At 48.0% G+C, this 16,523-nt stretch overlaps 1 protein-coding gene across 4 annotated transcripts in view; it reads right to left on the bottom strand.

Annotated features, from left to right (window-relative positions):
* Positions 1-16,523, bottom strand: part of NHSL2 (NHS like 2) — a 118,191-nt gene that overhangs the window by 33,296 nt on the left and 68,372 nt on the right. For 2 of the 4 annotated variants that reach the window (XM_087727748.1, XM_087727746.1), the window contains exons 2-8: positions 13,794-13,940; positions 11,902-12,038; positions 11,580-11,775; positions 10,495-10,626; positions 7,275-9,518; positions 5,683-5,815; positions 607-4,088 (exon numbers count right to left, since the gene is read on the bottom strand). In XM_087727748.1, coding sequence (XP_087583874.1) covers positions 3,785-4,088; positions 5,683-5,815; positions 7,275-9,518; positions 10,495-10,626; positions 11,580-11,775; positions 11,902-12,038; positions 13,794-13,940 — 3,293 coding nt within the window. In that variant the 3' untranslated portion in view covers positions 607-3,784. Of the gene's footprint in view, positions 1-606; positions 4,089-5,682; positions 5,816-7,274; positions 9,519-10,494; positions 10,627-11,579; positions 11,776-11,901; positions 12,039-13,793; positions 13,941-16,523 lie in introns of those variants that run through there. The other 2 variants (XM_087727747.1, XM_087727749.1) reach the window with 2 other exon arrangements.

Here is a 16,523-nt window from a genome sequence, read left to right on the forward strand (position 1 = left end):
CACCTCCTGCAACTACGGTTTCTAAGGTTGTATCAGGAATTTAACATTCATTTCAAGTCGTCTCAAATTTGCCATTCAACATCTACCCTTTTGAAACTTCCCACCCCTTCTCCAAAAAATAAAAAGAAAATAAAATCCTTTGGCAAATCATTTTTGTCCAGTATGACCATGTAAAATTCGAGAGTCCTGAAATTTTGTTCTACCGTATTCTTTTGGAGTATAAGACGCACCAAGATTTTGGAGGGGCAAATTTAAAAAAGTTTTTGTACTCTGCAGACTTCCCCAAAACGGTCTGTTTTTCACAAAAATGGACCCATTTTTTCGTAAAAAAAAAGGGGGGGCATGAATAGCCTTTAGGAGGCTTGTAGAATGCTCCTGGGGGCTGGGGGGGGAGCAAAAACAAGTAAAAAATGGCCCACTTTGGAAGTCTCCTAAAGGCTATGCAAAGGGGATGGGTGGCGCAGTGGGTAGAGTGCAGAACTGCAGACCACTTCAGCTGACTGCTAGTTCTGCAGTTCGGCTGTTCAAATCTCACCGGCTCAGGGTTGACTCAGCCTTCCATCCTTCCGAGGTGGGTAAAATGACGACCCAGATTGTTGTTGGGGGCAATATGCTGACTCTGTAAACCGCTTAGAGAGGGCTGAAAGCCCTATGAAGCGGTATATAAGTCTAACTGCTATTGCTATTGCTATTGTTTCAGGAGGCCAAAAATGCTGTATTCAGGTATAAGACGCATCCAGATTTTCACTCTTTTTTTGAGGGAAAAAGGTGCGTCTTATACTCCAAAAATACTATAATTTTTGTTTTTCTGCTGGGTGGGGGGGGGCAATGGGACTATGTTCCTTCAAATGTGGAAGAGTCATCTTGTGTTAAAATGACAAAGATAGAACAGTTGGATGCCTCTGACGATAGCCATGTCCGCACTATTGATTTTCAATTTCTTCTAGAGTCATTTAGTCATTGTAGTGCCAAAATAACAATAATCAGGACAGGTTTTATATCACTCAATGATCTTTGTGTGATGCTATGAAACCCCTTTAAATTTAACTAACCGTTGGGGAAATGATCAAAACAATTTTGAAATTCTTGTTTTTAAATTCGGCTGTAATTAGACCACTCCATTTGTTTTGGCCTTTGTTACATAAAAAAGGCATCCTGGAGAAATAACTTTGCATTAGTTAACTAGGCTTCGTTTTTCCAGGTGCCTGGTTAGAATTTTGATTCATTCCAGAATAAACTGACAAGATGTTGTTGTTGTTTTTTAAATATTGTTATTCTGTCAATTTGTTCAGAACATCAGATACTAGATTCGTTTAAAACACAAATTGGAAATATTGTATGTTTTGCCCTAGTCCTCCGGAGTTATGCTGCACTCACAGAATCTATGAAGAATAGGGAACCAAGAACATAGAAAAGCATTAATGCATGGATTGGCGTCTGTATGTGTATGTGTGTGTGTGTGTGTGTGTGTGTGTGTGTGTGTGTGTGTGTGTAGCATTGTTCTTCAACCTTGGTTGCTTGAAGATATGTGGACTTCAACCCCAGAATTCCCCAGCTAACCTGGAATTCTGGGAGTTGAATCCTGGTGGAATTCTGGGAGTTGAAGTCCGATATATTTTCAAGCACTCAAGGTTGACAAAACACAGCTAGATGCTAACAGCACTGCAGGGCAGCCCACAAAGCAGGGAAAGCCTACATCATTTAATAGCAAGCATGCTGGGTAATTCTAATGATTGTCTTTGCATCTAAACCTATCATCCTCAGCTTGGTTTCTGTTGCCTCTGCCTAATGCATTCGCCGAGGGAGTAGAAAACGAGGCCCTAAGCAAAAAAAATAAAATAAGAAATAAGACATGCAAGTCATGGCACAACAGAGGAGATCATAGCTGAACAGGTAGGATGAGGGTTTTGGGGCTAACCTACTGGTTTTTGTATGCATCAGATTCAATGGACTAGTTAAGGCAGGGGCCAGCAACCGGCAGCTCTGGAGCCGCATGTGGCTCTTTCATCCCTCTACTGAGGCTCCCTGTCGACGGTTGGCTCCACAATTGATAGGGCTTTTGGTTAGGACAGGTAGGGGGAAAAGGATGCCACGCTAGGAGGAGACTCTATGGTGGGGGGAACCAGACTTCCGGATGGCAGAAGAAAAAGGATGCCATGCTAGGAGGAGACTCTATGGCGGGGGAACCAGACTTCCGGATGACAGAAGAAAAAGGATGCCATGCTAGGAGGAGACTCTATGGTGGGGAAACTGGACTTCCGGATGGCAGAAGAAAAAGGGTGACATGCTAGGAGGAGACTCTATGGTGGGGGAACCGGACTTCCGGATGGCAGAAGAAAAAGGATGCCATGCTAGGAAGAGACTCTATGGTGGGGAAAACCAGACTTCCGGATGGCAGAAGAAAAAGGACGCCACGCTAGGAGGAGACTCTATGGTGGGGGAACCGGACTTCCGGTCGGCTCCAGAATTGAACGGAGGGCTTTCGGTTAGGACCTTTGTGGCTCTTTGAGTATTTAAGGTTGCCGACACCTAAGTTATATATAAATATGCAAAGTGCACCAGTATGTTGGCAGGGAGTATTCTTTAAAGACAATTGGGGAGAGGGCTGAGAAAAGGAATTCTTTGCCAGTAGTGATCTATGCAGTTTCCCAAAATACGTATGGAAAAATGACAGCCTCAGAATGACCAGAAATATAGAAATCCCACTAACTCGTTTAAGAAGACCTGGAAATTCTTCCAACTTCGCTTTGACAAGGGAGGGGGGGAAAAACCCCACCAATATTTATCTCCATCTTTTTTTCTCCATTCTTCTCTTTCAAATTAGTTTTATCTCCCTAGGGATATCCTGTTAAGCAGTTTTCATCCTCTGTGTGGAGCCATCAAGGGGAGAGCAAGCAACAACAGCAGTGTTGTATCGTTGTGACGCAAGCTCTACCCCATCTGTACCTGCGTTTGACAACATTTCATCAATTGGACAAAAACATTTGTACCCAAAAGACAACTCTTAGTTTTCAGCCTCGTCTCTCTAAAGTGACTCGTTGGTCAAAACTCCTAAAAAGTTTTGCAAACCTAAAGTTGAAAATAAAAAATAAAAAACCCAGATTTTGTGTTTGTGTGTGTGTGTGTGTTTAAAAAGAAGAAAAGCCACAACAGCTGCATATTATAATCCTACAAGCACTTAAAAGTACCACATGCCAAAGAAACTGGACAGTTCCAAGTTAGCTGTTGCGGAGAAGAAATCAAACATGAGGAGCTCCCAATTTTGTACACCTGGAAAAAGAAAAGAGAGAGAGAGAGAGAGAAAGAAGGAAAGTGAGAAAAAAGGGAAGAGAGAAAGAAGGGAAGAGAGAAGGAGAAGGAGAGAGATTTTGTTCCTCATGCAATCAGGGAGGAGAGGCCTAACTCTGACACCCACCTGTGGTAGCCCTTTCTAGATACATCCATTGTGCAAGTTCTCTTGGTCTAACCCAGGAAAGGAAAGAAAAATTCGGTCTCTTAAGAGGAGAAGTGTGGGGCAAGTTCCACGAGGGATGATGGGTGTGCTCTTCATTTAAGACACTTTTCTTGAATCTAGAGAGTCATCTCCTCATCCTCTTCCTCACTGATTCACCCAACCATCCTCCCTGCCCATTAAAAACCCAGAAAAAAGTTTTGGCTGTGGGGAACAAATCAACCAGGAATGCTGAAGCTTCAAGGGGAAACAGACTTACTCCTAAGGTCAACTCGGAAGAGGATGAGAAGTATAAGGGGCATAGACTGCAAAGAAGAGTTCTTTAAAAGAAACTCAGGGCTGGATTTTGGAGCCTGGGATTGTCCCGTCCACAGTAAACTCCGTCATGACCCTCCGAGCCAAAGGATTGGTGGTCTTGAGAAGTTCGGCTGCAGATGTTCGGATGCCTGAGGCTCCTTTGCCCCCTTTCTTCTGAAGGAGAGCCTTAAAGTCCTCGTTCTTGCTGGAGGTTCTGCTTGTGCTGGAAGGGCATTCGTTGATCACAAGCCCTGCGATGGTCTTGGTGGGCATCTGGGAATTTGGTCGGTTGCCAAAGGAGTCAGTGGGTTCCTTCCAACCCAGTAACTTCCGCTTGGATCTGTGAACAAAGGGATGATGAGAAGAAACCAAGGGAGAAATGGAGTGATGATGGCCGCTAGCACAAGCAACACTTGTGAGCCATCTAGAAGCTAGGGAAATATTTCTAATGGTACAAGCTACAAATCATCTATTCATCTATCCAACCATCCATCCATCCATCATCCATTCATGCATCCATCACCCATCCATCCATGCATCTATCCATGCATCCATCCATGCATCCATCCTCCATTCATGCATCCCATCCATGTTTCTATCCATTCATCAATCCATCCATCATCCATCCATCCCTCCATCCTCCATCCATTCATGCATCGATCCATGTATCTATCCATGCATCCATCAATCATCCATCATCCATCTATCCCCAAGCATCTATCCATGCATTCATCCATCCATCTTCCATCCATCCTCCATTCATCCATCCTCCATTCATCTATCATCCATCCATCCATCCATCCATCCATCCATCCATCCATCCATCCATCCATCCATCCATTCACCCGTCAATCCCATCCATCATCCATCCATCCATCCATCCATCCATCCATCCATCCATCCATCCACCCACCCACCCACCCACCCATCCATCCATCCATCCATCCATCCATCCACCCATCCATCCATCCATCATCTGCAAGAGCTCAAAGTGCCATAGAAGAGAATATTTGTAGCTCAGGGTTGAAATGTGGGGTCCTTGGTGCTCTCTGAACTTGGTTGTTTTCTTGCAGACATTTCATTGCCTGACTAGGTAACATCATCAATATTTGAGGCTGGGGAATTGAACTGATGGGGCTGGAATGGTCAGTTCTCCCCCCCCCAACCTTGGAAAGAGGTGGGTAGCTTTCAAAAAAAGTAACATAGGAAGCCTGCTATGTAAGTCTCTACTTTTCTAAGCGGAAAATTGTTCTTATCTGGCAGTGTGTCCCCAGATTTCACATGTTGGGATTGAGGGGGAGGATTTTGCAAGAAAGTAAACAGGAGGAAGGCTGGGGCCTGTGCTTCAAAGGCTGCCGATTGTGAATGTTTAGAACAGGGGTGTCAAACCAGCCTGCGGTGTGCTTAGATCTGGCCAATGGGGCCGCCCTAGAAACAGTGAGAGATCGGCCCGCAGTGCCTCTGCCAGCAAAAATGGAGCTCGGGAGGGCTGTGTGCGACCCTCCTGAGCTCGGTTTTCACTGACAGAGTGTTGCAGGAGGCTGTCGCAGCTGAAAACGGAGCTCGGGAGCCCGTTTTCGCTGGCAGTGCTCAGGCCACCATGGGTGCCCCCAACATGAGTGATGTCGAGCTGGTCACACCCACCCTAGCACACTTACCCCAACCCATCAAGGACAAACACAACCCTGATACAGCCCTCAGTGAAATTGAGTTTGACACCCCGGTTTAGAAGATCTGCCAAAGGAACCTTCTGCACCTCTGCCGGATAAACACAAAGAGCAACAGGGCCACGAGAAAGGAAGATGAATTCTACCTAGGTCTTGCTCTCACTCAAAGCAGACTGGCTAGTGGGAGGGGAGGTAGCCCCAGGGATGTGGGTTGGGCAAGCAGCCCAGAATGCTCTTTCAAGAGTTGTCCCCTGGATAGACTCTCACCTGTGAATGACGGTGAATAAATCTTCTGTGGTTCGGGTTGTCACAAAGACATCGTCATCTTCCTCGGTTATGGACTCGGCTGTTTTGTCGTTTACAAAGCCTTTTTCTTTGCTCCTCAAACCCACAGAATTCCCTACAGAAAAGTAAAAGAGAGCCTTGGAAAAAAAATAGGTTGCTTCCTACAAGTGGGATTCAGAGAGCAAGTAGGACACAAAAAGTAACAGGGCGTCCCTCAAACAGTGATAGGCAGCATCTGCGTACGAAGGAAGGGCAATAAAATAAGGTGGAGCACTTTGTTTGAAAGATATTGGTTTGAGTCTTCCCACCGTCCTCAGGAAACCATCCAGTTGGCCACAGAATGGTGAAAACAATTTTCTTTCTCTCTTTGCTGCTATCTAGTGGTTGACTCGATGTTTGCATCCCCTAATCTTCAAGACCTACGCCATAAATATCTGTTCTGACTGAGGCTTCGCCAGTAGCACGAAGCCGAATCCTCGTCCTGATAAACCTCCTTTATTTAATTTACAGTGAATTCCTGTCCAGCAAAGTCCCAACCCACAGTCTTTCAAGATATTACCAACCTTTATCAGGCTTGGTGAATGGCCACGCCGATATCTTTCAGACACCAACATACTTGGCAAGAATGCAGGAATGAACTAATTGTCTCCTGAAAACATCCCTCCCCTTTCGCTTCTCTTTGATTTCCTTAAGGGGCCATTCATCATCCCGCTGTGGCCTTACTCCCAAGTTGACCCCTGTTCTTTAGCTGTTCCCTTCGTCTGGCAACTCTGTGCATGCACACACTGGGAACAGGCTCCAGCTGTTCATCTGCCTCACTGATGTCTGACTCCGTTATCAGCTGACTGACTTATCAGGCAGCTGATAACTGGCATACGGCTCTGGCCCCCTCTCTGCCTCCAACACAGAGCCCTCATCAGAGCCTTCCCCAGACTCCAGGACTGGCCCATCTTCCTCCCCAACCTCCTCACTGTCTGAATTTGCTGGCCACTGGCGAGCCACAACAATATATTAGCATACATTAGCTGAGTGTCCCATCCTACACATTCTGCAGATATTTTTGACCAGTGCCTGGAATTCCATAGCAACAAGACCACTGCAGAGAATCCTGGGAGTCAAAGTCCATAGGGAAGGCACGTCGGGGAAGGCTGTGTTTAGTTGTTGGGTGTTTCATTTCAGTTAAAAATGCTGTGCGAGCCTCACAAGTGTGACCTGAAAAATCCTGTAAGGTGTGTTGTCATCTGTGGAAAGCACCCATGGTTCCAGATATTGAACTTCTACGAAGTCCCAAGGAAGAACAATCATCAGAGATAGAACACAGAGTAATCTGGTTGGAAGGGACCTTGAAGGTCTTCTAATCCAACCGCCTGCTCAAGCAGGAGAGCCTATGCCATCCTGGACAAATGACTGTCCAATCTCTTCTTGAAAAACTCCAGTGATGGAGCACCCACAACTTCTGGAGGCAGGGCGTTCTCACAGTCAGGAAATTTCTCCTTCGTTTGCATTTACTCCTTAACTAAGGAACTAAGGCCTTCCTTCGATCACCCTGAAGTAGGAAAAGCAAGAGGGCTTACCTGGAATGTCTCCCCATGACAGGTCTGCAGAAATTGGACTTACATTCACCTCATTGGCAACTGGAGATGGCACTTTGTAGGTAGCCAGTTCTGAGTAGGCAGAATCCTCATCTAGCATGATGACCGGGCTAGGAGGCAACCTCTGATCCCCAGGACAAGGCCCTGGATGGAGTGGGGAAGTCGCCAAGGGCAAGTAAAGCACATTAGGCTTCTTTGGGACAGGAGGTGGGACTTTAGTTTTACGGCTCTCTCCCCCGGGCACCGCCTCATCGAAAACCTTGGCCTTCGTCTGCTCATCCTCCTCCAAGCTTTCCTCAGAGAGCCTCCGTGCAGTGGAGAAGAATGTCCCCGAGATGCCTTGGGTGGGAGAAGCTGCCCCCTCAGCAGAAGGGGATTGTGTGGGGCTCCATGTGCTGGCACCCCACAAGTGGTCTGGCCTCCTGGCCATCATATAAATGTTCTCTGCAGGGACCAACTCCTGGGGTGCCGCCGGAGAAGTCGGGGAGCTCACAGGGGACTCCTCCTGGACCGGTGGCGTTTTATGCAACAGCATGGGTGGCCTTCGGGAGAGGGGTGGTTTTTCTGCCACCGGGGGCCGGATCTTCTTGCCAGGTTCCTCAAGTAGCTCCAGACTGTCCAGGTTATCCTCAGTCTCGGATCGGCTGACGGAGCGCAAACGGACAGAACGCAGGTCTAGCTGGGTCACCATCGGCATCACTGGCTGCACCGGGCTCAGTTTGGGGCCCAACTTGGCTCCAAAGGTAGAATCCGAGTGGTGTCGGCTTACTTTGGCTTTGCTTTTGTGTGTGATCTTCAAGCCCGAGAGGTCCAGATGTGTCGGCGGGGCAAATGGCAGGTCAAAGGAGAGACGAGACTTGGGGCTTCGCTCTATGGGAGAAACCGGAGGTAGGGAAGATTTCCTCTCCGGCACGAGGGGCCTCATCCGTCCACTCTGGTGAGGAGCGTGACCCAGGACCACAGCTGTAGGAACTGTTGGGGTTGGCGTTTCGGATTGACTGGAGTAGCCACTGGAAGGAGACATGACCCCCGTCAACCTCCCCGGGGAAGAGGTCTTCAAACTCATGTCGGCACAGAGGTGAGATGGGGTGGTGGCCCGGGAGATGGAAGGAGAAGGGAGGGACTCGGAACTACCACGTACTTTGGACAGTTCAATGACAGTGGTCCCAGTCGCAGTGCTGGATCCAGACAAAGAGCAATACGGATCCCCGGAATTCCATTCAGGAACAAAACCCTGCTGGACGTATGACCTGCTCTCCAATTCCCTCGCCGGGTCCCCTTGGACTTGGTGGTGGACCTGGGCGTCAGGCAGCAAATAAAGACTTTTGGGTCTCTGATCCTGGGGCAGTGCCTCACTGCCCTCTTCGGTTTCACTGACGTGCCCTTCCTTGATCAAGGAGACGCTGCGGGTGGGTGGACAAGGTTTCTTCTTGGCCTTCTTGAGGGAGATGCTCTTGGTCCGTTGTCGGCGTTGTTTCCGGGCCTCCTGCTCCACAGCCAGGGAGAGGTTATCGGTGCTCGTGCTCCCTTCTGAACTGGCGCTGGGATAACTAAGGCCACAGGTCTCACTGCCCCCAATGTCCACTGAGCACAGGGAGGCTGTGTCCGTAGGGACAGAGAGCGACCTCTCGCGGAACCGGCACATGATTCGTTCCCTCTCCAGTTGGGAAGGTTCCTCTTCGCTTGTGTTGACAAGGGCTATGGGGACTTTGAGGTCTCTTCTTCCACACCTTGAGCTTCCTTCAGCCTCCAAGGGTGACTCGGGAGAAGCGCAAAACGTCCCACACTCGTTGCTCCCAGATATATTGTCTTGGCTGATGAAGAAGGAAGATGGCTGACTGGCCTCTGGAGTGTCCCTAGGTGTGCAAGGAGACATCGCAGAGGCGCTCTCTGCTGCCACCTGGTTTTGACTCGCAGGCGAGTTGGTGTAGCAGAAGGAGGATGTGCCACAACCAGGGGAGAAGACGGAGTCCTCTCTGGGGCCGTTGCACAATGGGCTGGCATACATCACCTTGGAGTTCTCAGCACGGCCTGCTTGGGTTTGGCAACCTCGTCCCTGTAGGACCCCTCCAAGATCACTGAAGGTCTTTCTCAGCTGGGGCCGGGAATGAGGAGAACGGGCTTGGCGAGTGGAGCTCCTCCCATTGACCACGTCAGGGACAAAATTGCAAGAGATGGACTCGGCTATGGTGGCCGGTGGGTTGAGGATGGGCCCATTGCTACTTCCTAGAGGAGAGTTAGAAAGGCAAGGATGAAAACAGAGTAGAGAAGCTCTCCTTCTTGTATGGCTCCTGACTTAGATCAGGGGTGTCCAACCTGGGTGACTTTTAAGACCTGTGGACTTCAACTCCCAGAATTCTGCCTGTTCAAGCCAGCTGGGGAATTCTGGGAATTGAAGTCCATAGGTCTTAAAGTTGCCAAGGTTGGATACTCCTTGCTTAGATACACAACATAGCATTTTTTTTAAAAAAAGCAAGACCCTTCTATTCAGCCTCAGATGTAAAAGTAAAGGTTCCCCTCACACATATGTGCTAGTCGTTCCTGACTCTAGGAGGCGGTGCTAAGCTCTGTTTCAAAGCCGAAGAGCCACTGCTGTCCGAAGATGTCTCCATGGTCATGTGGCCGGCATGACTAAACGTCGAAGGCGCACGGAACGCTGTTACCTTCCCACCAAAGGGGGTTCCTATTTTTCTACTTGCATTTTTATGTGCTTTCGAACTGCTAGGTTGGCAGAAGCTGGGACAAGTAACGGGAGCTCACTCCATTACGTGGCACTAGGGATTCGAACTGCCGAACTGCTGACCTTTCTGATTGACGTGCTTGGCATCTTAGCCACTGAGCCACCCAATAAACTCGGATGTAACATGCATTTTAAATCCACAAATAAAATATATATCTTTATGACCGCTGCTGACCCACAAAAGAGCCGAGGTGGCGCAGTGGTTAAATACAGCACTGCAGGCTACTTCAGCTGACTGCAGTTCGGCTGTTCAAATCTCACCGGCTCAGGGTTGACTCAGCCTTCCATCCTTCCGAGGTGGGTAAAATGAGGACCTGGATTGTTGTTGGGGGCAAAATACTTACTCTGTAAACCGCTTAGAGAAGGCTGAAAGCCCTATGAAGCAGTATATAAGTCTAACTGCTATTGCTAACTGATAAAAACCAAGGGAGCACGGGAGCAGCTGCCCCACCAGTTGCTCACCTGGATCACGTAGAGAGAGGTGGGGGAAACCAATCACGGTCCGTCTTCGGCGCAGCAACGACTTGGGATTCATGGCCGTCTCGGTATTGAACAGAGAGTGTCGTGCACTGGCGTGACGAGCGAATGGCTGCCCTATAGCCGAGACAAAAGAGATTCAACGGTCCAAGAGGAGACAAGGAAGCCCAGAAGATGATAGCAGACAAGGAAGGGAGATGACCTTCACTCAGTGCTTCTCAATCTCGGCTTGACAGAACTGAACACTGGGCCCTCTCTAACAAAATGAAATTCAGTAGTGTAGAGAAAAGTAAAGTCTTACGCTTAGGCAAGAAAAACCAAAAGTACAAATATAGACTGGGTGAGACCAAGTGTAACGTTCTCGTGGTTCACCCATGAGGCCAATGTTGAGAAAAGACAAGACACGAACTTTCTCGGGATGGAGCGACGACCCAGATTGGGGGTCTGGTAGCCCCTTTTATTGAGATAGGACAAAGGCAGGAGGGGCAATAGCATGTGGTTAAAAACAGCCTGTAAAAGTACAATTTCTAATCTACTGCTCAGAGAAGTTCTGTCTATATATGGTCAAATCCTGGGCGTCATTGGTAGGGCACATCTCAGGATGTTATGTTATGAACTATCAGGATGTTATGGGGTTTTAGGAGTTTGTTTTCTCCTGTGTGGTTCAGCGTGGCTCTGCAACTATATTACAACAACCAAGCTTATTAGCAATAACTGTGAAAGGGATCTTGGCACTAAATATGAGCCAGCAGTGTGCGGCGGCAGCCAAAAAGATGCAATCAATATCAAGGGAGGTACTAATACCACTCTACAAGGTCTTAGTAAGGCCACACCTGGAGTACTGCATCCAGTTTTGGTCACCACACTATAAAAAAGATGTTGAGACTACAGTATCCTTCCCTTGGAGTGGGGAAGGAATGGAGATTTTACAGCATCCTTCCCCTGCCACGCCCACCAGGCCACGCCACGCCCACCAAGCCACGCCCACAGAACCGGTAGTAAAAAAAATTGAATCCCACTACTGACGCATACATGCACGCACGCACGCACGCAGCCACGATCTACTCTACCTGAGACGTTGATAGGGACGATGTTGGCTTGAGTGGAACAGGGCTGTTGCAATCTCTTTTCCTCCAGAGCGGGCAGGGGGGATCCGTGGGCCCAGGCTGTGTGTTTGTCTGGGGTAGCAGGCAAGCTAAGCGAAGGCTCCAGCACTCTTACCCCCAGGGATGCGGTTTCGTTCTCCTTCACTTGCTGGCTTGGAGGCTGTCAGAAAGTGGCATTGAGGGGGGGAAAGGATCAGCATGGTCCTTTTGGAGGTTGGAGGTGGACTTCAGCTCTGCACCAGCCCCCCGATATTTCCCTTAAGAAGCTGCAAAGCACCACACTCACCATGTAGATGAACTCCATGCGTTTGTTGGGGGGAGGGCGAGGACTGCACTCCAGATGCCTGTCCACTGAAGGGGAGCTGCCATAGCGGAAGGTTTGGCCACAGATCTTGGCATCCGAATATGGCTCCTCGTACTCTTCTGGAAGGAAGGAAGGAAGAAAGGAAGAAAGGAAAAAAGGAAGGAACGGAGGGAGGGAAGGGAGATGGAAGGGAGGAAGAGGGGAGGGAAGGAAGTGAGGAAGGGAGAGAGTGAGGGAGGGAATAAAGGAGGGAGGGAGAGGAAGGGAGGGAAGAGGCAGGGAAAAAGGAAAAGGGAGGGAGGAAAGGAGGAAGAAAGGGAGGGAAGGAAGTAGGGAGGAAAGGGAGATGGAAGGTAGGAAGAGGGGAGGGAAGGAAGGGAGGTAGATGGAATGGAGTGAGGGAGAGAGGAAGGGAGTGAAGGAATGAAGGAGGGAAGGAGGGAGAGGGAGGGAAGGAAGAGGCAGGGAGGAAGGAAAAGGTAGGGAGGGAAGAAGAAAGGAAAGAAGGAAGGAAGAGGGAAAAGGGGGAGGGAGAGAGGGAAGAAAGGAAGGAAGAAAGGAAGGAAGGAAGGAAGGAAGGAAGGAAGGAAGGAAGGAAGAAGTTAGGATAATTTGTATACAATCCATTTTTCACCTATCCTTGGGCAAAGGCACTTTCATTTTCTCTTTAAATGTTTTTCAACACACAATGTTGAGTTGAGTAATAACCTTTTCAAAATGGCCTTGCCTTCTTCCCCACGTCTTCTTTTTTAAAGCCATAACTGCTTATCTGTTGAGGAACTCTGAAAAAATTTGGAAGCTGGAATTCTTTATGTTATTTTATTTGGGTTTTGTAAAGGAGTGGCTAGCTTTTTTTTACCTTCTTTCCCAAAATGTGGTATTACAAAACATTATTTTTTCTGCCTCCCCAAAATGGCCACTCCCAAGGTAACAACACTGGTTGATGGAAGAGTGGAATTTCCTTGATGAAGAAAGGAAGAGGGGAAAAAACCCCACACCCCAATCTACATATTAGATAGATAGATGATAGATAGATGATAGATAGATGATTGATTGACAGATAGATAACTAGATGATAGATACATAGAAAGATGATAGACAGACAGAGATGATGGATGGATGATCGATGATAGATACATAGAAAGGATAGACAGACAGATGATGGGTGGATGATAGATAGATGATAGATATATAGAAAGATGACAGACAGAGAGTTGATGAATGGATAATAGATGATAGATGATAAATAGATAGATAGATAGATAGATAGATAGATAGATAGATAGATAGATAGATAGATAGATAACTAGATGATAGATACATAGAAAAATAATAGACAGAGACAGACAGACAGAGACAGATGATGGATGGATGGATCGATGATAGATACATAGAAAGATGACACAGACAGATGATGAATGGATGATAGATAGATAGATAGATAGATAGATAGATAGATAGATAGATAGATAGATGGATGATAAATAGATAGATGATAGATACATAGAAAGATAGACAGACAGATGATGGATGGATGATAGATCGATGATAGATACAGAGAAAGATGAAAGATGATAGACAGAGAGTTGATGGATGGATAATATATGATAGATAGATAGATAGATAGATAGATAGATAGATAGATGATAGATAGATAGATAGATAGATAGATAAATACATAGATAGATACATAGATAGATACATAGATAGATAGATAACTAGATGACAGACAGACAGATGATAGATGGATGATAGATGATAGATGATAGATAGATGATAGATGATAGATTGATAGATATTGATTGATTGACAGCTAGATGATAACTAGATGATAGATACATAGAAAGACAGGCAGGCAGACAGACATTCAGTACCTTGCAGCAAACTTTGTAGGTTGAGCTCAGCTTCATGGTGTAAATCCTCCACACCAACCGGTCGAGCCAAAAATATGTTGACGGGTTGATGCCATAACAGCTTTGGTGGGGTAGGCTTCTTCACATCCAGGTCTAAGTTGGAAGTAGCTGGAGAGGAAAAAAACAGAGGAAGAAAGAGAACAAAGTTTGCGTTAGGATTCAAGAAGCGCTGAGAGATATTTCCAGACATGATTGCACAACCAAACTCGATCTACTTTTGAACTACAGGAAGGTCTCGATTTGCAACCACTGAGAGCAACTTTTGCATCTCATTTGGAAACCAAGGACCCAGAGTATGGAGGAAGAATGGAGAGGCCAATCAAGCATAGTAATCCCACGGTCATTGAACCAAGTTTTAGTGCTTTCATCAGAAAAGAGGACTTTGGACCACTGGGCAACGGGACTTTGGACCACTGTGCTTTATAAAGTCCAGGGTCAACGCAGCCATCTACCAGGAGATTTTGGAGCACTTCATGCTTCCTTCCGCAGATGAGCCTTATGGGGATGCTGACTTCATTTTCCAGCTGCCCACACTGCCAAAAGCACCAAAACCTGGTTCAATGACTGGGGGATTACTGTGCTTGATTGGCCAGCAAACTCGCCTGACCTGAACCCTATAGAGAATCTATGGGGCATTGCCAAGAGAAAGATGAGAGACATGAGACCGAACAATGCAGAAGAGCTGAAGGCCGCTATTGAAGCATCCTGGTCTTCCGTAACACCTCAGCAGTGCCACAGGCTGATAGCTTCCATGCCATGCTGCATTGAAGCAGTAATTGCTGCAAAAGGGGCCCAAACCAAGTACTGAGGACCTATGCGTGCTTATACTTTTCAGAGGTCCGATATTGTTCTATGTACAATGCTTGTTTTATTGATTGCATGTAATATTCTAATTTTCTGAGATGGTGGATTTGGGGTTTTCATGAGCTGTAAGCCATAATCATCCCAATTATGACAAATCACGGCTTGAACTATCTTGCTTTGCAGGCAATGAGTCTTATCTCATATATTAGTTTCACCTTTTAAGTTGCATTGCTGAAATAAATGAACTTTTGCACGATATTCTAATTTTTCGAGTTTCACCTGTATATAAAGAGAAGTTAATGAATCCTGCTGAATCAGTTATCCGCGTGCGCTTTCTGGATTTGATTTCTGCAACAAACTCCGACAGGCCCTTGGCAACCAGCATGCATGTACAATGTTTGCAGGATCATGGGAATCACCATTTGTGACTTTCCTTGCTGCTTCCCCGACAAGACTGAGTGGCTATTGATGCTCCCTCCCAAAGATTGGCTATGTACTCCATCTCTCAGGCTGGGGGGTGAAATTATACCCCCCTCAGAAAGGGTTCGCAATTTGGGAGTCCTCCTGGACCCGCAGCTGACTTTAGAACATCATTTGTCGGCTGTGACCAGGGGGGGCATTTGCCCAGGTTCGCCTGGTGCACCAATTGCGACCCTACCTGGACCGGGAGGCCCTTCGAATAGTCACTCACGCCCTTGTGACCTCAAGACTGGACTACTGTAACGCGCTCTACATGAAGAGTATTCGGAGACTTCAGCTTGTCCAGAATGCAGCCGCGCGAGCAATTGTGGGTGCACCTCGGTACACCCACGTGACACCTATCCTCCGCGAGCTGCACTGGCTGCCTTTTGGGCTCCGGACACGGTTCAAGGTGCTAAATGTTACTTTTAAAGCCCTACATGGTATCGGACCTGGGTACTTGAGAGACCGCCTGCTGCCAATTACCTCCCTACGACCGATCAGATCCCACAGATTAGGCCTCCTCCGAATTCCATCTGCCAGCCAGTGCCGACTGGCAAATCCCCAGGGGAGGGCCTTCTCTGTGTCTGCTCCGGCCCTCTGGAACGATCTCCCCGTGGAGATCCGGACCCCTCACCACCCTCCAGGCTTTCCGCAAAGCCACGAATGGAGCCAGCAAGGTTCCAGACAGAGCTTGGGGTTATTCCTGACACTTTCGCCCACAGTCCGGCGGAGACTCTGGCTGCTGCGTGGCACTCGGCAGCGTCAGAGGCCCTCGACCGGATTGCGCCACTGCGGCTCCTCCGAGGCGGCGGATCCCGGAGACCTCCTTGGTTCACCGAGGAGCTCCGGGAGATGAAGCGCCGGAGGAGATGCCTAGAGCACCGTTGGAGGTCCGATAAGTCCGCATCGAACCGAGCAATGGTAACCACCTGCACCAGGGAATATACTAGGGCACTTAGGGCAGCTAAAAGATCACACATAGCCTCCCTGGTCGCATCCGCTGAGTCCCGCCCAGCCGCCCTGTTTAGGATAACCCGCTCCCTATTGAACAGAAGGGAGACGGGGGAACCCTTGCAGGGCAGAGCTGAAGAATATGCCCAATTCTTAGCGGACAAAATTGCTCGGTTTCGGGCGGACTTGGACTCCACACCTGCAGTTCCAGCCGAGGCACAGGGGGACCAAGTAGAACAGCTCTGGGTTGAGTTTCAGGAAGTTACCCCCGGGGATGTGGACAAGGCCATGAGAGCTATAAGTTCCTCCACCTGTGCTTTGGATCCGTGTCCCTCATGGCTGGTTTCTAACTGCAGTGAGGTGACACGAGGCTGGATCCAGGCAGTTGTAACCGCCTCCCTTCGGGAGGGGAACTTCCCCGCCGCACTGAAAGCGGCGGTGGTGAGACCCCTCCTGAAGAAACCATCCTTGGAT

The sequence above is a fragment of the Thamnophis sirtalis genome, unplaced genomic scaffold (assembly GCF_051295495.1).
Source record: "Thamnophis sirtalis isolate CommonGarterSnake01/CBP01778 unplaced genomic scaffold, rThaSir2_p1.2 scaffold_13, whole genome shotgun sequence".
NCBI lineage: Eukaryota > Metazoa > Chordata > Lepidosauria > Squamata > Natricidae > Thamnophis > Thamnophis sirtalis.